The 19,259-nt window shown below is 33.4% G+C and overlaps 4 protein-coding genes across 8 annotated transcripts; 1 reads left to right on the top strand and 3 right to left on the bottom strand.

Annotated features, from left to right (window-relative positions):
• Positions 1-981: 981 nt before the first annotated feature.
• On the bottom strand, positions 982-1,278 carry LOC103490321 (auxin-induced protein 15A-like). The gene has a single exon (XM_008449788.2). It carries the CDS (start codon positions 1,276-1,278, stop codon positions 982-984), a length of 297 nt encoding a protein of 98 aa, XP_008448010.1.
• A 2,032-nt stretch (positions 1,279-3,310) lies between these two features.
• LOC103490319 (retrovirus-related Pol polyprotein from transposon RE1) lies at positions 3,311-8,223 on the top strand. 2 transcript variants are annotated; one of them, XM_051090562.1, is made up of 3 exons: positions 3,320-4,610; positions 6,315-6,395; positions 7,281-8,223. In XM_051090562.1, exons 1-3 carry the CDS (start codon positions 3,446-3,448, stop codon positions 7,373-7,375), a joined length of 1,341 nt encoding a protein of 446 aa, XP_050946519.1. In that variant the 5' UTR covers positions 3,320-3,445; the 3' UTR covers positions 7,376-8,223. The 2 variants fall into 2 exon arrangements, with proteins under 2 accessions (XP_008448008.1, XP_050946519.1); XM_008449786.3 differs by lacking the exons at positions 6,315-6,395; positions 7,281-8,223 and adding an exon at positions 4,761-5,117 and having other exon boundaries at positions 3,311-4,610.
• A 1,378-nt stretch (positions 8,224-9,601) lies between these two features.
• Positions 9,602-10,198, bottom strand: LOC107990908 (auxin-induced protein 15A-like). Its single transcript, XM_017044958.2, has one exon. It carries the CDS (start codon positions 10,055-10,057, stop codon positions 9,797-9,799), a length of 261 nt encoding a protein of 86 aa, XP_016900447.1. The 5' UTR covers positions 10,058-10,198; the 3' UTR covers positions 9,602-9,796.
• A 1,360-nt stretch (positions 10,199-11,558) lies between these two features.
• LOC103490318 (U-box domain-containing protein 35-like) lies at positions 11,559-17,999 on the bottom strand. 4 transcript variants are annotated; one of them, XR_537838.3, is made up of 10 exons: positions 17,391-17,994; positions 17,151-17,272; positions 16,737-16,945; positions 16,364-16,409; positions 15,967-16,264; positions 15,279-15,380; positions 14,776-15,204; positions 13,949-14,704; positions 12,103-12,183; positions 11,559-12,015 (listed from the first exon to the last, which is right to left on the bottom strand). XR_537838.3 is itself a non-coding variant. In XM_008449783.3 (10 exons), the coding sequence occupies exons 2-10, from the start codon at positions 17,724-17,726 to the stop codon at positions 11,941-11,943; spliced, it is 2,373 nt and encodes a 790-aa protein (XP_008448005.1). In that variant the 5' UTR covers positions 17,727-17,770; positions 17,846-17,999; the 3' UTR covers positions 11,559-11,940. The 4 variants fall into 4 exon arrangements, 3 of the variants coding, with proteins under 3 accessions (XP_008448005.1, XP_050946502.1, XP_050946512.1); XM_008449783.3 differs by lacking the exon at positions 12,103-12,183 and having other exon boundaries at positions 17,391-17,770; positions 17,846-17,999; XM_051090545.1 differs by lacking the exon at positions 12,103-12,183 and having other exon boundaries at positions 17,391-17,763; positions 17,846-17,996.
• Positions 18,000-19,259: the final 1,260 nt, after the last annotated feature.

Raw genomic sequence — 19,259 nt, 5'->3', positions numbered from 1 at the left:
CTCTAACAACCTAACCATCAATAAAAAGGAAGATATGTTTAGAAAAGTAGAACGGTAATGGTCTAATGGATATGTGTACAATATTCCTCCATGATTCTAATATAAATGTACATCCTTTACACTTGATGAATTGAAAGGACCCCAGTTTCAAATTAAGCTATGGAAAAATGTGGCAATCTGTTACAATTATTAATGGATGGCACATGGTTTTGTTTTTTGACTTATCATCAATTACATTGTTCTCATTGGCAGCGTAAATGGTAGATTTATGAGTATTAGCCTCAGTTGAATCTAGTCCATAATCTAATAACAGTGCCAGCTTCTTGATTAAAAATCCTGAATACTATGCTAATCATAGTGATTAGTCTCTAAAAAATTCAACGATTCAAATCTAATTGATTTTTGGTTAAATTACAAGTTTAGTTCTTCAATGTTGGTGTTTGTCTCTACTTGGTTTATGAACTTTTTAAAATACCTAATAGATGAGTGGACTTTGAAATTTGTATTTATTTAGTCCATATTAGACACAAATTTAATGTTTTAAGGGCTTATTAGACCATTTTTAAATTACAGGAAAATTTTTAACCACAAGCTTGAAAGTTAAGCGTTTGCATTATATTTGAAATCATATTATTAAATCAAATCATAAAAGAACAAAAGAAAAGATAAATTATGTATTCATCTCTTGATGAATAATTTGAATTAGAGGAAATGAATAAGCAAAAAACATCATGTGACTGCAAGTAGCCATTTCAAGAAGTAGGATCCAGTTTATGCAAGTTTTTTTTAGCCAATATCATCATTCAATCAGTTTCATCATCAAGTGCTGATAATATAAAGAATAACAATCACTAGACAAAAGTTCCAATTGAAGGAATCAAGTTCTCTCATTTCAAAAATGTATACAGTATACAATCTACATTCTGTGCTATTCTAATCCTTTTTCTATACTACCAATTTCTAGTCATCAATTCCTCTAGTTCACAAGTGTTTCAAACTTTGAGTGAGACCGAAGAAAAGTTCTTCACTGCAAGATATTGTGATGCCACCCATTGGATGATCATATCCAAATTCTTCTTCTCCTTGACTCAACAAATCTTGAAAAGTAGGCAGGTTCAAGTAAGATAAAGGAATGACGAAACGCTTCTTTTGTACCTCACCAATATACACTGTAAAGTACCCCTTTGGAACATCAACCGCTGATGTTCCATGTCCAGTTGACGAAGAACGTCGAAGACTTTGTTTAGCTTGAACAATTCTAGGCAAATGAAAACCCATGTTATAGTATTTTTTGAAAAAGAACTAGTGAGACTTCGAGGGAAGTACAAAAGTTAGAAATTTCTTTTGGAATATGGAAGACTATTAATTGTGAACCCAATTACATGACCTTTATATAGAAGAAGATCACATTGACAAGGGAGAAAGATAGAGAGAGATTTGTTTATGACCTAACACATGGGTGGGCTTTCCAAGCCTTTATGAGAATTTCAAATTCATGTGATATCTGTATACTTTATGGAAAAAAATCATGGCCTACTTTGGCTTTCCAATAAGAACTGTTGAAGTGGGTTCAGTGAACCTCTAAAATTTCGATTGGATTATGGACATACTAGAGGCACTCAAAACCCTTCTTGTCCCGCTAAAACAAAATTTTAATTGCATTTAATAGCTCTGTCTATTACTGTTTTCTTTAGTGGGACATATTCTAGCTAGGGTACTTTGTTGGTTGTTAGTGTTAGTAGAGAACTCTAACACTAACAAATCTTTAGCGTGGATAATGACATACCATGGTACTGTTGAAACATATAGAGGTACAGGATGGAAGTAGAGAGGAGAACCATTATAAGCACTCTATTGGATGACAAAACATTAGCCATAGCCAGACCAATTGAATAGATACTATTAACTTTTCATTCGACTTGTCTCGACTGCCTATTTTCTCATTGAATTGGCTTTGCTTGTTTTATGTGAAGTCATTGGGGATATATCTGTCTGACAATTGGTAAAGGAGTAGAACCTACATTTGGCAATTTAAAATAGTGATGAAGCTGCATTTTGCAACTTAAAAGAGAATAACTTATATTGTGTCGATACTACAAGAAAGGGCCTTCTTTGTGATGGATCTGCATAGCTTTTCACAAGAAGCTGGTGAAAGACAGAAAGGGAAAGGTGAGGTTATTATTGAAGTAAATTGGTGGCAGACTACTTTCAAGGTTGTTGTTTTTGAATTTGTTATATGACGCTCTGAACAACCAAACATAAGGCTCTCAGCATGTACAAGTTTGACTCTACAATTTAGAGGGTTGCATTTTGTATAAACCATCTAACCTTAGAGGTACTTATGCAATCTGCATTATTTAGTATTTCTCCCTAGTAATAAATTGATCTACCCTCTGTCTGTGGATATAGCTAATACACTATTAGGGAATCGACTATTAGGGAATCGTGCAAATTTCTATGTCGATCTTTATTGTTTACATTTTGTGTGCTTTCTTTATTTGTCAATTTCATAACAATACAATAGCATAGGCACAAATGTCTATTACTGTTGAAGAAAAGCTTTCAACTTGTACTGCTCCAATGAGGCTTTGTCTATACTGATTATATAGTAAAAAAATTGTTTATCTATATACCTCTTTTTTGCTATGCAGATTTTATAACATGTTGCTTTAAGTAAATTATATTCTGATCAAATAAAGATGATGGCTAAACTAGGGAATTAGTATATCACAATGGCTCAGTTTACTGACTTATCATCAAGAACTGGTTCTGTTTGTTGATGTACATTGGTTGGTGTACAAATCCAGCCGCTACCGTCTCGTGGTATACAATCTACAAAAATCACACATAGATTTGTTTCTATTAGTCCAGTGGTGGTTCAAAATTGTTGACTAGACATCAATACACTAATATTAACCTGTCACTTTAGAACTTGACTGTGCCTAAACTAATCAATATCCATTTCTTGAAATTTCAGTTTGAGAGATTCCTAAATGAGTTCCCACTCCATATCATGACAGAGGATATGAGTATAAAGTCAAAACTTTGAGATCCAAAATTCAAAATCTTGATTGAATACTACATCATTATCATTGCTTTCACTAAAAAGTAGTTTGAAAATCATAAGGTCAATAAAGACATCACATACAGATCGAAGGTGAAACTTGGATTCTTTTCTTGATGATTAAGTTTAATAAGAGGAAAAAAGAAAGAGAAAGGAAATGAGTTAGTAAAAGTTATTATGAGTAGTTAGGCTGTTCGTTTTCCTATTTATATGGTAGCATTTGTGTTTTATTATTATTCACAGATGGAAGTTTCTCATGGTATCAGAGCCTAACATTTGTTTTTTTCTTCACTCATCTTTTCTTTGTTCGAAGTGTTTGAACTTCTTTCTTTGTGAAACTGAAGTCTCAAGTCTCTCTTGATCTTTTGCCAAGTGTACCAGATGAGTTCCTCAACTACCTTGCCTTCTTCTTCGGCTGAGAAAGATTCACTTTCACCAATTTTTCTACTGTCCAACATCTGTAACCTGATTTCAATGAGGCTTGACTCTACAAATTTTGTCCTTTGGAAATTCCAATTGACAGCGATTTTGAAAGCTCATAAACTTTATGGCTTTATTGATGGTACTAATCCATGTCCTCCTCGGACTAATAATTCCTCTTCTACCTCAACCGTTCCGCCTCAATCGAATCCTTCATATGAAGATTGGATTGCTAAGGATCAAGCTCTTATGACAGTCATAAATGCTACACTTTCACCTGAGGCTTTGGCATATGTTGTTGGAAGCACTTCTTCCAAACAGGTTTGGGATGTTCTTGCAAAGCTTTATTCTTCTGGTTCCCGGTCTAATGTGGTGAATTTAAAGTCGGATTTGCAAACTATTTACAAGAAGCCTGATGAATCTATTGATGCCTACATTAAACGGATAAAGGAGATCAAGGATAAACTTGCTAATGTTTCTACTTTTATTAATGAAGAGGATCTTCTTATCTATGCTTTAAATGGCCTTCCAAATGAGTATAACACTTTTCGAACGTCAATGCGTACACGTTCTCAACCTGTTACTTTTGAAGAACTTCATGTTCTTCTAAGAGCTGAGGAATCAGCTCTTGCAAAACAATCCAAGGGTGATGATTCGTATAATCAACCGACTGTTTTACTCTCTTCTTCTCAATCTCTCCTGTCTTGTGCTCCTACTTTCGATAACAACTTTGTTCGAGGCAATGGACATGGTAAACATTATGGACATGGACGCTTTTCTTTCGATGCTCAAACTCGTGGTCATGGTTCTTCCCCAGAACAAAAGTCTGTTCATGATAATCATGCAACTTGTCAGATTTGTTCACGTCGTGGCCACACTGCACTCGATTGTTTCAATCGCATGAACTATAATTTTCAAGGACGTCATCCTCCACAACAACTTGCTGCAATGGTTGCATCGCAGAATAATGCATTTCTATCTATTGTGAATTCGTCTTCTTTGACTGATTCAGGTTGCAACACTCGTATTACTTCAGATATGAATTATGTTTCTCTTGCACCTGAATATAATGGTGAAGAACAAGTTGGCATTGGTAATGGACAGACTCGGCCTATGTCCCACTCAGGTTGTGATACTTTTGAACCTTCTTCCTATTTCTCTCTTTCTAATCTTGTTTGTGTTTCTTAATATTATCTCTAGTTTCCTTTTTGTTCATTAACTCAGTGTTAAAAATAATTGTCTTATCGCTTTTTGCTCCGAATAATTTTCAATTCAGGACAAGTCTTCGGGAAAATTTTTGTTCCAAAGGCCTAGCATTGGTGATCTGATCACTTCTAAGGCTGTGGCTGCTTCTAGTTTATCTTCCACCAGTCTATTGTTCTACTGTTGCTTATGTTGCTGACAAGTCCTCTTTTGCTCATATTGCTGTTCTTCTTAAGTTTGTTGTTTTCTTGTTGCATTTGCCATATACTTCAAATAAAGTAAGTGTGAATATTGTCTACATGGAAAAAGTGAGGAGACTTTCTTTTAATTGATCAAAGAAGGTTTCGGTACATTTCTTTTAGAGCCTTTTCATACTGATGTATGAGATTCTGTCAGTAAAATTTCTATAAATGGTTCAACTTCACAATAATTTTTGGAGTGTTTCGAAGTGATTTTGGCATGACCAAAATCATTTTTCCATCTCCAGAATCACTATCCTTTCAAACACTCATATTTAGAAAATGTTGAAATTGATTTTAAAAAAGCTAAAATCGTTTTAAAATGATTTTTCTATAATTAGTTGACTTAGAAACTAAACATAACAATTCAAAATCACCTTTCAAAAATTTAAAATTTGAAACTAAATATCAATATGATTGTATCAAAATCAATTTTACAAAACTAATTGTATTATCTCTTTTTCTAAAATTACTATTTAAACAATCTCTCCTAAACATACCTTAAATATACTTGAATCTTTTTTATTGTTTGTAAATCTTATGTATCTATTGTTTTTCAATGTTTTAAGCAATATTTTAGCATATTGTATCCTCATGTTATAACTTTTCAAACAACTTATGGTGGTGAACTTTTTAAATCATCCACTTGATTCTTTTTTCTTACTACTCATTGCATATTACATTAGAAATATTGTATTATCTTGTGCAAAGCAATGATGCCCAAACAAAATATTGTCATATTGTTTATCAGTCACTCTTTCTTGCCTTCCTCGTTATGAATCTTAAGATAATTAGATAGGGAGTTAGAAGAAAGATGAGTGGATGAAGGGTAGGCAATTAGTGTGGAGTGATCTACGGCTTGGTGAATGCACTCAAGAAGAAAGTTCTAAGTGCTTTATACTTGGGTTATCTTGTAGTTATTACTTTATATTTCAATAAAAGTGATGGTTGATGTATTGATTTCAAAAGTAATTTAGGTACATTTGATTTTCATATGAGTTCTAAACTTTTAAACATAATTTATTTAATAATTTTTAAAATTCACAAACTTATGAGAAAAATATTACAAATTTAGGATTCAATTAGACATAAATCTTAATTCTATCTAGTAAATTCATTAAATTTTAATAGCATTGAATATGTGAGGTGCCTATTATTGACATGAGGTTGAAGTTCATCAACTTATTAGACATCATCAAGGAAAAACTTTAATAGATAGATCAAAACTCTCTACTTAACAAAAACATGAATTTGAAAGTTGAGAATTTATTAAACATTTTTAAAGTTGATCGAACTTAAATAAAATTAAACAATGGAATGTCACTAAAAGATTTCATTCTTCCAACTTTTTTGTAGAATCTAATTTCTAAAATTTCTCTCCAAAACAGGGCATTTCAAATTCGAGTTGGCCTCTTGCTCAGCAAGTGTCGCACAATTGTTTTGTGCCACTAACCATGCAAGATGGAAAGGTACAGGATCGGATAGCCAAATAATCCACCTTCCTTGATCTAGCAAAGAATATGATATGGCTATAAGGTTAAGTAATGTTTTTACGTGCAGATTAAAGTCTATGAAATGTGGCTGTGTTATGTGGGAGCCACTACCAACTTATTATAGAGTTAGGCAGTGATTGAGATTGTATATATCAGTTGGCAAGCACATTGTCCACAATTGTGCAAGAAACTATAAACCCCACCATTTTCAATTAAATGTAGTCGAAAATACTATCACTGCATCAGTCATTTATATATTTCTCATGGTATTGTACTTTAGTTAGTGTACAAAATTAGCTGCCGTTGTTTGGTGAGAATTTTACAAGGAATCCCCATCAAGAATTGAATATATGGGGAGAAATCGAGGGTAGATTCTTTTGTTTTAACCCTTCTTGAATTCCAAAGTATAAGTTAGTGTTTTGTTAGTTTTGTTTTGGAAAAAACATAATCAATATAATGTTAATCAGAGTAATAAGTCTCTTAAATAACAGTTAACTGAATTTAGAGTAATTGGTTATCCTAATCAGTTATACCTTGAAATAATTGCTATTTGCCCTGCTTAGGTCTTCATCTTCTGTGTAATTCCTATATAGCTACTGTAGAGATTAAATGAAAGAATAATAAAAAATAAAAGAAGATTGTCCAACTAATATCATCTACTTAGATTCGTGTTTCTATCACAAAAAGAAACATAAGTGTACAATATTCGAAAGTGTTGAAACTCTAATCTGTCTATGTTCTACTATACTGTTCTATACTTTTCTTTGTACCGTCTATTTCTAAACTCTATCCTAATCTCTATCCTTACGACTCATGAGTCATAAACTATGAATAATATCAACAAAAGTATCTTCATTGCAGGGAATAGTGATGCCACCCATTGGATAATCATATCCAAATTCTTCTTCAGCTTGACTCAACAAATTTTGAAACAAAGGTTGGTTCAAGTAAGATAGCGGGATGACAAAACGCTTCTTCTGTTCTTCTCCGACATAGACCGTAAAGCATCCTTTCAGAACATCAAGAGACTTTGGAGTGGCTCTATTTCCTGTCGATGTGGATCGTTGAAGACTTGGCTTAGTGTGAACAATACTAGGCAAACGAAACCCCATGGTATAGTATTTTTCTTTTCGAGGAACTAGTGGAACTTTTAACTTGAAGGATTGTCAAAGGAGATTTCTTGTGATGCGGGAATGTGGAAGGCTTGCTGTTTGTGAACCCAATTATATGATCCTTTATATAAATGAAGGGTGAGATTTATTGGAGATAGAAATATTGACAAGGCAAGAAGGTACCATTCAATGCCAGAAAGGAACTAACTCAGAAACAATCACATGGATTTGTCTTTCAAGCCATAATGAGAACTTCAAGTTCATGGGTTAACGTGGGGCCATTTTGGATCCTTACGTAGAAACATCATAGGTGGCCTACTTTTGTTTATGGACAATATTGAGAAGAGAATTCAATACAACTAAGCAAGTTCCAGTAGATTCATAGACATATTTGAGGCACTTAAGGCTTTGTTGTCCTCTTGATGAGATAACAATTGACAGCGACTATATGTTGACAGAAAATTTAACTGCATTATATAGCCATGTCTGTCACAATTTTTCGTGGTATAAGAATTTTAACTAAAGTGGGTTTTTTGTCGGTTGTTCATAGTTGTAAAGCTCGGAAAAGTCATACGTACAGGTGCCGTAGTACAACGTAAACTTGTAAGTGGAAGAAAATACTTCCAAGTACAAGATGATAAAGAAAAAGAAACCCCATTGTCAGCTTAGCATTCATTATGAAGAGAACATTTTCTTTTCCTGAGCAAGAAACGCAAATTTTCAATGATGTAACGAAGAGAATAATACTGATAACAAAAGCAATAACAATAAGAGACAATATAATAATAGGTTAAAATAAAAATTCTAAGAAAGATATATGAAAGTGCCCCAATTAAGATAAATATTCTGATGCGAAAATCTCATGATCAACTTGGAAAAAGAACACCATAATGAAGCCTTCAAGGGAGCTGATTTGAAATGATCGACCCAAGGAAGAAGCTTGCCATGGAAAATTCTTAATTGAACTAGTAGCTCAATCTTGGCAATCAAGTTGTCCCACTGTTATTTATTGTTTACTATTATTTTTTTTAACAGAATCAACGACTTTCATTAGAAAGAACAAAAGAATTCTTGGGGGCCAGTGGCATTCTTACGAAAAGAATTTCCTCTTGAATACTGTACCAACTCAAAGACATTTTTACCTGTTCCTTAAAGGCATCTTTCCTTCTGAGATTTGTGTTTTTTATACCTTTCAATTCATCTTATTCAATTTCAGTTCACAACAAATGCAAATCATCATTTATTGGTTACACTTATTATTTTGTTGGGATCTTTATGGTGTAAGTCTCGCTTGGTGACTTCTGTTTTGGCCTTTTTTTTTTTTGTTGGTCAGCTGTTTTGATTGTTATTTGTTTCTTTTCATTTTCTTCGTTTGAGAGGTTATTTTCTTCAACATTCTGTATCTTGTTAAGAAAGAACCGCAACGATGCAACTAAAAAGAACCCAGTTGTATTAAACTAGAAACCAAACTTCATGATAAAATGGAGAAAAGAAAACCCCAATCTTTTCCTTTTTTTTTTTTTTTATGTCTGTGAATGTCCGAGTCAGTCTTCTGAATAAATTTGACCCTCAATCTTCACAATAAATCTCAAACTTCTAAATATTATGAATATTCTATCATCACTTGGATTGTACAAAAACATTTTTAAAAATAAATAAGTATAGAGTTAAATATGACTCAATTGAAGCTAATCGAATGCAATACATATTAAACGGATGGTGGATTGCTTAAATTAAACAGAAAGTATAACTAAATAAAAGAGCCTCTAGCAAGAAATCAATTCTTGCATACACTTGGATTTCGTTTGATAACGTTCTCGTTTTCTGTTTCTTGTTTCTTGTGTCTTGTATCTTGTTTTTCAAAAACTAAAACAAGAGTATGCTTTATAACTATTTATGTTTCTTGTTCCTTGAAAAGAAGAAACAAAAATAAAAACTTGTTTTATAATTATTTCTTGTTTCTATCATCTCTTTTCTTACTTTTTCCCTTGTTTTATAGTGTAAATATAGTTTAGTTATATACTATAAAAAAATAAATCATCGCACTAATAGAAAATAGAAACAAAAATGTGATCAAACATGCCCTTAGATTCCCAGTAAAATGACACCAGTGACAATTTCCTTGTGTAGGGAAACATCTTCCCATGGAAGGAAACAAAAATTGGAGCAAGTTTCAAAAAGGAAAAACGAAGTGCATGGATCTGATCATGTCTAATATTCCTAATCTAAAAAAAAGATTGTATGTTACAATCATGTCAGTGCCTCTCACGGCCTATTTAACTGAGAAATGAGATTGGTGAAGATATCTTCTCTGCACTGAATGGTAAGACCACCCATAGGATGATAATAACCAAATTCTTCTTCAGCTTGACTAAGCAAGACCTGAAAACATGGTTGGTTCAAGTAAGTTACAGGAATGACAAAACGCTTCTTTTGAATCTCTCCAACATAAACCGCACAGTAGCCCTTTGGAACTACTGCCACTCCTTCCTTGGAAGCTCGTCGGAGAAGCTGAAGAATTCTCATATTTATATTTGGATACAATAAATACAAGACCCAAAAATGTTTACTAGAAGATCTCAAAACACCTTGATATGAGAAGAATGAAGAGTTGAGTTGCTTTTGAACTCAATCAAATATGTATTTATAGATGATGAAAAGAGTCATGGGAAATCCAACCTTCTGAGAAATTGATGATAGAAGTCTTTGGATAAGGCCTAGCAGCAGACAAGAACTCATGAAGTATCATATGGTTTTGTATACCAAATAATGAACATTGAAGTAGTGATGTTGGTAGAGGATGTTGTGTAATCTTTTCAAGGCAAAGGATTTAGAGATCATATTGTCTCTTAAATGACAATGACTGATGAAAATATGTTAGTTTAATAACTGATTATTGTAAACAGCTGGCTTACCATTGCATGATGATTTTTTTATATACCATAAGCTTTAGTAATTTCTCATATCATTCAGACAACAGTTGTGCTACGCTTTTTTTTGTTGGATGTAGAATTTTGGTTTAACTTTGGCTTGGAATCGCTAAGGTTATGATAGTATCGAGGAGGTGCTCTTGGGTTTGTCATTTCGACAGGACAAATTTTTGTGGCAAGCGTTATTTTATGGGGAGTTTGGCTCGAGAGAAACAATAGAATTTTTAGGGAGGTGGAGAGGTCATGCAATAAAGTATGGGAGGTAGCAAGATTTAACGCTCCTTGTGTTTAATGCCTCCTTGTGGACAGTCGCTAGGCCTTTTTGTAACTATGAACTTGGTTTGATTTTGTTAGATTGGAGTGTAGGCTTGTTTCTTTGTATGCTCATTTTCTCTTAATGAAAACTTGGCTTCTTAACAATAGATATTACGACACTCTTTGCTAATGAAATCTACTACTGATTCTCAAAGCATGATGCTCTCCAGAGAAAAAGTTTGTGGTTTGTCATCTTCCAACATTTTCCCAAGCAATGAAAATAGACTAGTGGTGTCCAAAACACAAGACAATTAAAAAGATAAATAGAAGAGAAACACAACTGATGAAGAGTACAAGTCAAAGAAGACAAAAACCCTACTACTAAGAAGCACCAAAATCTTTGAAAGAGAGCCCCTATAAGAAGTTAAGAGGAGAACTAAACTAAAACTAAACAGACCAACAAAGTGAGACATCAAATCAAAAAATTGACAAGATTAGTTGATGTTGGACCTATTTGGAATGACTTTCCAAGTGCTTAAACCACTTTTGTAACACTTAAACTCAATTTTTTAAGCATTTAGAAAGTCATTTCAAACATCTCTTTTTGCTAACCCGCTTTCTCCTTCCATATATATTCCTTCAAAGCCCTGACTTGTTCAGTCCCCTTTATTGTTAATTGCTCTATCAGTGAGTCTCATAACTTTCATATATTTTCACAGTGTTAGTCTGTGATTTGAATACTCATTTTTACTAGTTAGTTAAAGTTGTGTACTGATTTTAATCAGTCAGCTCTCTTTCTTTTGGAAGAAGAAGAAAAGAAGACTTTCTGCTGAAGTTGGCAGTATTAAAACACCAATCATTTTTTTCAGTAATTTTTCAATAGAGTCAAAGTACAATGAATCTTATATAAGAAAAACAGCTCTCAATCTCCTTGCGAATACAAATCATTTGAAGGAACATCATAGGGCAGATGTAGTGTAATCATGTTGTCAAGGAGAATGGACTAAGAAAAGTGGCAAGATAAGGTACATAGGTATCAACTTTATAATCAATATTTTTTATGTACTACACGTAAATCCACTTTGGTTAACTCAAGAGGTGATGATAGATTTGTTCAAGTACTATGGTATTTTACACCGATCCTACTACTGGTCATAACATCCCATTTACAAATTTCTCTGCTCCTTTGGAGCGTTAACAAATAACTCTTACCTCATTCTCCTTCTACTGTGATGATACACTAGACGGGCTCTTGGAGCTTTCTGAAATCATCATTAGCTGTGGGTCGCTCATTACGTCCTGCAATGAACAATTTTCAATGATGATTAACTATTGGCAACTTTTGATCTCTGCAACTTTTACGTGCAAACAAATTTGTCGCCATACTTCCTTTCATTTTGCTTCATCCAAGAATAATTCTTATTCAGTAAAAGTTGATTTCTGTCAGTGTTGTGACTCCTTTTCCAACTAGAGATATTCAGCAGCAAGATTTCAGACATTAGACAGAGGATTCTTCTACTTTGTTCTTCCTTTTATACGACCCTCAAAACACTAAATATTAAATATTAAATGTTTTTTGCTTAGAACTTGGTTGTAAATGAGAAATTCATTCCATAAGAGGGCCGACAAAAGAGTGAACGATAATTTATAGAAAGGATTTATGGTAATAAATGAAGAGATTAAGGCCATTTGACGAAGGTTTAGTTTCTTGTTTCTTGTTTCTTCTTTCATCATTTTTATTTTATGAACATTTCCATCCTTCTTAACAAAGAAAAAAAAGTTCATTTAATTGGATAACTGTTTTTTATTTCTTGTTCTTTCTCTTTTTATTGAAAAAAAACCTACGTTTAGTAACCATTTTTTATTTCTTATTTATCTAAAATTTTAAATTAGAAATGTAAAAAATTTACATAAAATAAGTTTTTAAAATTAAATATAAAAAATAATTTTATATTTATAATGCATTTTAAAAGTAAACATGATAAACAAATACAGAAAAAACTGGAAACATAACCAATAAACTAAAACTTGATTTTGTTCTTTCCAAAATTTATACACGATTTTGGAAAACGTATCTAAAAATAAAAACAAAAATAGTTACCAAACACTTTTCTCAAAACTAGAAACAATAAACCATAAATGGAAATATTATCAAACATCTAACGACTAAATTGAAGCAACAATTAAGAGGTCGTTCGGTAACATTTCTATTTATTATTTTAAGTTTTTGAGAAACATAAAGCGTCTAATACCAATTTCTAGATTCCAGTTTCTTGTTACTTATTTAAATGTTTCCAAAATATTTTAAGTTTTTGAGAAACATAAGCTTCTAATACCAATTTCTAGATTCATGTTTCTTGTTACTTATTTAAGAATGTTTCCAAAATTGTGTAGAGATTTTAGAAACAACAAAATCAAGCCTCTTGTTTCTGGTCCTCATTTCTAGTTTTTCCCAAAGTTCAAATAAAAACGTTGTTATCATTCTTAGCTTATAAGATGGATGATAAGTATCTTCTAGATAAATAAAACATTAAAAAAATCGATTTTAATTTTTCAGGTTAATATTTTAGAGAACCTGGAACAAAAAATGATTATAAAATGTTTATTTTTATGTTTTCAGTAACAAATTAATAAATAAATAACAAGAAACAAAAAAAAATTACTAAATGTAATTCTATATTTCTTTATTGAAAAAATAAAACATAAGAATGAAACATGAACATTACTGAACAAAGTTTAAATTTTCAAAAACCAAATCAAAACCTAAACCAATAACTATTAAAATTTTAAAGCATGCTATTAGAAATTATATTAAATTTGCCTCCGCCCACACTAGTTTAAGCTTTTGAGTTTAGTTGGTGAATTAAGATGATATCAAAGCACAGGATGTCTTAGGTTCAAGCCCCCTGCAATGGAGTGGGTTAATGTTAACTCAAGTGAGGGGAGTGTTAGATGTTATATTAAATCCTCCACCCCACCAACTTAAGTTTTTGGGTTTAGTTTGTGAATTAAGATGATATAAGAGTAGATTGCTATAGGATGTCCTAGGTTAAAGCCCTGCATTGTTTCCTCTCCAATTAATGTTAATTTCCACTTGTTAGACCTTTCTTCATATTTCAAGTACACAAGTGAGGGGGAGTGTTAGATATTAAATTAAATTTGTCTCCACCCACCAGCTTAAGTTTTTGGGTTGAGTTGGTGATTCAAGAATTACATAGTGTTGCATACTAACCTGCTCCGTTGAGGCATGGCTAAAACTGCTTATCAATCCACTACTATCCCTTGACACCATGTGCTCCATCTTCTCTTCACCAAATTCTCTCAATTTTTCAAGTTCGGGCAACACGACAGTGGCAAGATCTGGTCGGTCCTTTCTCCGAAGTTCTGCACATTGAAGTGCTAATTTTGCAAAGCAAAGTGTTTGTTCCACTGGCCAATCAACCACAGCTGGGTCCAGAAACTCCTGAAAAGTCCCCTTCTCGATAGCGCGAGCAACATGGTGAGCCAACCCCATGGGTGGCTTCGCTGTAATTAGTTGAAGCAACATGATTCCTAGTGAATACACGTCAGATTTAACCCCAAGCATTCCAGTTTGTTGATACTCAGGGTCTATATAGCAGAAAGTTCCAGCGGCCGAAGTCACATAGCATTGTGTTACATTTTCAGCCACAGCAGGTAAAAGTCTAGCCAAACCAACGTCACTGATCTTGGAAACATAGTTGTGGTCCAGCAATATGTTAGCTGGCTTAAGGTCACGATGCACCAATGGCTCTGGCTTTGTCTGGTGGAGAAACAGAAGGCCAGTAGCAATCTCGGCAGCAATTCGAAATCTCAATTGCCAAGGAATAACAGGGGTGTTACCCTTTCGAAAGAGTCGATCCTCCAAACTTCCATTGGACATGTACTCATAAACTAGAATGCCATATTCAGGGCATGCTCCTAGAAGAAGTACCATGTTGGGATGCCTTATGCAACTCAGTATATCAATCTGCATTTACAATATCTAACTAAATCATAAGCACTAGAAAAATGATCCCAAAGTTCTTTTAAGTTTCTCACCTCTTGCTGAAACTGTGTCCTTCCTTGAGTTGCGTCAGGACGCAAAACCTTGACTGCAACCGATGTGTGATCAAGACGACAACGAAAGACAGGTCCATAACCTCCTTCCCCAATCTTCCGAGATTGTGCAAAATGTTCCGTCGCCGATTCAACCTCCTCAATTGAATATCTCCTGTATCTGATGTCGCTTTGTGCAAGATTTTTCAATGCTTTCTGCATTTCCTCTGCCTCTTTAACTGCTTTCATCTCTAGAGTTGCCCTTTTATGTGATTCTAACTCAGCAATTCTCTTAGCTGCATCAGCTGCTTCCATCGCTGCTCTGCATCTAGCTCTCTCCTGCTCTGCAATAGCCATTGCTGCTTCTTGTGCAAGTCGTGCCTCTTCTAGTTTTTGTTCTTCTTCACGTCTCCAATTATTTAGTTCCATTGCCTATGGGAAAACTTTTAACATAACCCCAAGGTTGAATCTCGTAAATGGGGAAATGACTTAAATATATATTGTACCTTCTGCTTTGCTGTTAGTGCTTCTTTACATGCTGTACTGTACATCTCCATAGTTTGTTTAAGCTCTAGCTTCAGCCTCCTCATTTCAAGTTCTACATCATCCTGTGAGATACATAAATTTTGACCAATTTAGTTCATATCCTCAAATCAACATTAGATGCAAGCAGAAAAATTCAGTTACAGATGCTCTCTCTCATTAAAGAAAGCTTATAAGATATTGATCTCTGTAATCATGAATAAATCTATGATACATTTTAACATTTGTCACGAAATTTTAACATTTGTCATCACTATGAGCAAGGAGAGTTTTTATTTAAAATGTTAGTTAAGATATCCAATTTCAATCAATAATTGAAAATATCAGAAACGAGCATTATATAATATAATCAATACAGGTAAAGCGTTGTACTTGAAGTCCAATATATTCATATTGGTATTTTGATCAATACATATATTTGTGAGATCCGTGAAAATCATTGCTTGATGTTAGTGTCTTTGTTCTTTGATAAGTTTATTAAGTATTTCCTTTGTGATGGTGGTGGAAACGTTATAATTCTCTGATATTTGTACCTATTTACTCCTTTAGGAGTTTATATCCTTTGAGCATTAGTTTCTCTTTTCATTTTCTCAATTAAAAGTTTTCTCTTGTTCAATAAAAAAATCCCACAACCATTCATAATATACTGACCAAGTTCTGAGATGACCAAGAACATGATGTCCTGCAGCTCTCATCTGAAACTGATGAGAAATCGTTGAGATTGCTGAGGTCTGTCCACTTTGGTTTAAATGGTAGAGATGCAAAGCTATGCTCTGAGCTGGTTGAAAATCGTGGGGGACCTGAATCAGAGTAGTCAAATGCAACAGAAGAAGAACGATCTGTGCTTGGTCTGCCAGAGCTTATAAAGGATATGTCGGATTCTGACTCAGAGAAACCTCCACTAAATTTCGAGATAGAAGTTCTCTCTCCTCCATGAGAGTAAGGTGACCTGATTCCAATCATGATGTGAGCATCAATTTGGAAGGAAAGTCTATGCATATCTTCACTACCAAAATTTAACCGCAATCTGTAATTTAGCACAACTTACTTGACTGTTTCATCTTGAAAGCTGCGAGGCTTGAATGATGTCCTATCTGCAAACGAGAGAAATAATATAAGTTCCATTGCCCCAAACTTCATAAAATCAAGACATGAATGCGTCAATAATTTTGATAGCTTAAAAATGTAAGAGATTCATCTGCAATTAGTCCTTAAATAAATTTTTTTTTTCAACTTCATCCTTAAATAAATGGTGCTTTGAGGAAACACAAAAACACCAAAGGCTGTCTTGATGGGGAAAAGAAAACACAAATTATCATATAGAAGAATTCAAAGGACAAATTTGTAGAGTTACCACAATAAAACTACTTCATATACTATACACAAAATATTTGGAATTCAGTCCAGCATGAAGAGCAAACCTCTCGAATTGAACTTATGTCGAGGAGTGATTGATCCCTTTACGATCGGCTTAGATATCTTCTGTAGATGGTCTAGTAGAGGGGAACTGAAGGGAGCTGACCGAGATGCATTCTTCACCGATGAAACCTTCCCCTTCGAGATGACATACACAGTGCAGAAATCCGGTGCTCCCTTTGACACACTACTGCCCATGCTCGATGACTTAAACCTGTTTCAAACACCACAAATTCCCAATCATAAGCATTTGGATAAATTGGAGATGGGAATTCACATTCCTCCATAATGATTTGAGGAATGTATAATTCTAAACTTCATTTTGGAATGAATTTTCAAACGCTAAATAACTGCTTTTCACTTGAATAGTCATTTCAAAGAGACCCTGAACCAAACATGAAACGAAAAAAAATGACTACCTAATAAATCCATGTTTCGAAGGAGCCCCGAGCACCAAGGTTTCGATTGCAGCGTACGATGCGTATTCAGTTAATGCTTTCACTATATCGGTGTCTTCCAATATAATATCAAGACATTGAATCTTCACAATCAACAAAAGAAAGGAAAACCCAGTTCGTTTCACATCTCAAAATCAGAATTCAGAAACATAACATAAGAAAAGAAAAGAGAAAATGCAATGATAAACACAAAAGACTTACATCCTTCCGAGTACAATAGCAATGGAAGGTAAGAAAAATGTCTCTAGTCTGCAACTCGAGCTGCTGTATACGAGGGGAATCAGATGTGAAATTGCCATCACTATTACAAATAATGGCTTCCCCAATCAAAGAAGCAGCTGCACTAGAAGGTCTATGAACCACATGGATTAAAATCACAGTTTGACCCTTTCCAATCAAATGTTCAGCTGCCCATCTGAGAGCATTTTGGCTTCCTTTTTCCCTGTCTATACCAATAGCAACTAACCCATTTCCCCCTCCGCCTGCTCCTCCGACCTTTTTGGCGCTATTAACACTGTTTCCTTTTTGAAGCCACATTGTTTGATAAAATCCCAGTAACAAATTTGCTTGTTATCTGTACACTGTGGGATATTTGTATGCATATTTACATATATACAAAGAATTTTTGGAGAAAAAAAGAGAAAGAAGTTTGATACCATGACTAACTTGGGATTTGCCTCAATTTAGAGAAAGGCCTGAAATTTTCGGGGGAGGGCGCAAATTTAGGATTTCTACGAATACAAAGAAGTTGCGGGAGATTTGAAGAGTTTGTAGTCCATATCTCTTTCTAGTCATTTGTTTTCCTACCCAAAATGGAAAAGAGAGTCAACTTTCTAGTTTTGGCGTCCATTATTGTTTCGGATGGCCACGGAAATAGGATGTTCAAAAAATCGATAACCCGTCTACCGAATCCAATTCGACTGGATTAAATTTTCGGGATAGTTGCAAATGTAGCAATTATATTCAAAATAATTAAGTATATAGCAACATTTTAAAAAAAATTCAAATATAGCAAAATCTGTTAAAATCTATCAATGATAGGAGTCTATCATATCACTATAAACCATAAGAGTCTATCAATAATAGAAGTCTATCACCGATAGACTTTGCTATATTTACAATTTTTTTAAAATATTGCTACATACTTAATAATTATTCTAAAAATTGCTACCTATTCTAATTACCCTAAATTTTATTGTGGATGGAAATGGATTGAAAACTTCTAAAAAATTGAATTTTGGATCGGCTATCGGAGCTCATAATTTTGTTTGGAAATCAATCACATGATTTGAGGATGTTCATAATTTTTGGGAAATTAATACCGGATTTGGGTTTGGTAGGATGTCCAAAATTCTAATTTTTGGTTTTCGAGTTCATAATTTTTCGAGTCAATTTCCGACTATTCACTCAATCGTTGGTCTATCTCCTCCACTATTTTTTACATCATTTTTCTTTAATTACTATGAAGTTTAGTATTTTAGATCGAGCAAGTAAATGATTAAAAGGCTTTGCATTTACCATTTATTAGAACACCTTCAAATTAGATCTATTTTCTATAAAAATAGCTAAACAAATCATTCATTATTTATGTGCCGCAAATATAAATTACTAACATTAGCTCAACTCAATTGTCCTCTATGTACTTTCGTATTGTTTTGATGTGTAAAGGTTAACCCAGTGATTCAACTGACTCAACTATTTAAACCTCCACTTTTAGGATGAGAAGTTATGTCAAACCACAACAAAATTATGTTGATTATGTTGACGTGTACATAAATATTAAAAATTTACATCTATAATACATTTTTGGTCTTACCCTAGTTTATCTAGCATCAAAGTCAGTGGTCATGTGCTCAAACAATATTATTTCTTTCTTAATATTGATTTTCATTGTTTTTTATTTTACCTAATAATTCAGGAGGAATTGTCATAAATGTAAAACAAAAAATTATTTACAAAATATAACAAAAAAATTAAATAGATAATTGAGAGTTTGATAAATTTTGCTATATTTTGTAAATAGTTTTAATATTTTTCCATTTTTAAAAATTTCTCATAATAACACGATTA

Source organism: Cucumis melo, chromosome 1 (assembly GCF_025177605.1).
Source record: "Cucumis melo cultivar AY chromosome 1, USDA_Cmelo_AY_1.0, whole genome shotgun sequence".
NCBI classification, from domain to species: Eukaryota; Viridiplantae; Streptophyta; class Magnoliopsida; order Cucurbitales; family Cucurbitaceae; genus Cucumis; species Cucumis melo.
Note: the sequence above shows the minus strand (reverse complement) of the source record. Positions and strands in the feature narration are given on the sequence as shown.

Bases quoted from the DNA above. Each gene is read 5' to 3' on its own strand.
- LOC103490318 (XM_008449783.3), bottom strand. From the start codon at position 17,726: ATGTGGCTTCAAAAAGGAAACAGTGTTAATAGCGCCAAAAAGGTCGGA. The intron at 15,381-15,966 runs GTCAGTATATTA...TGTATCTCACAG, and splicing joins CTTGGTCATCTCAGAACTTG to GATGATGTAGAACTTGAAAT. The intron at 15,205-15,278 runs GTACAATATATA...GTTTTCCCATAG, and splicing joins CACTAACAGCAAAGCAGAAG to GCAATGGAACTAAATAATTG.
- LOC107990908 (XM_017044958.2), bottom strand. From the start codon at position 10,057: ATGAGAATTCTTCAGCTTCTCCGACGAGCTTCCAAGGAAGGAGTGGCA.
- LOC103490321 (XM_008449788.2), bottom strand. From the start codon at position 1,278: ATGGGTTTTCATTTGCCTAGAATTGTTCAAGCTAAACAAAGTCTTCGA.
- LOC103490319 (XM_051090562.1), top strand. From the start codon at position 3,446: ATGAGTTCCTCAACTACCTTGCCTTCTTCTTCGGCTGAGAAAGATTCA. The intron at 4,611-6,314 runs GTTGTGATACTT...TCTCCAAAACAG, and splicing joins TCGGCCTATGTCCCACTCAG to GGCATTTCAAATTCGAGTTG. The intron at 6,396-7,280 runs GTACAGGATCGG...TCTTCATTGCAG, and splicing joins TAACCATGCAAGATGGAAAG to GGAATAGTGATGCCACCCAT.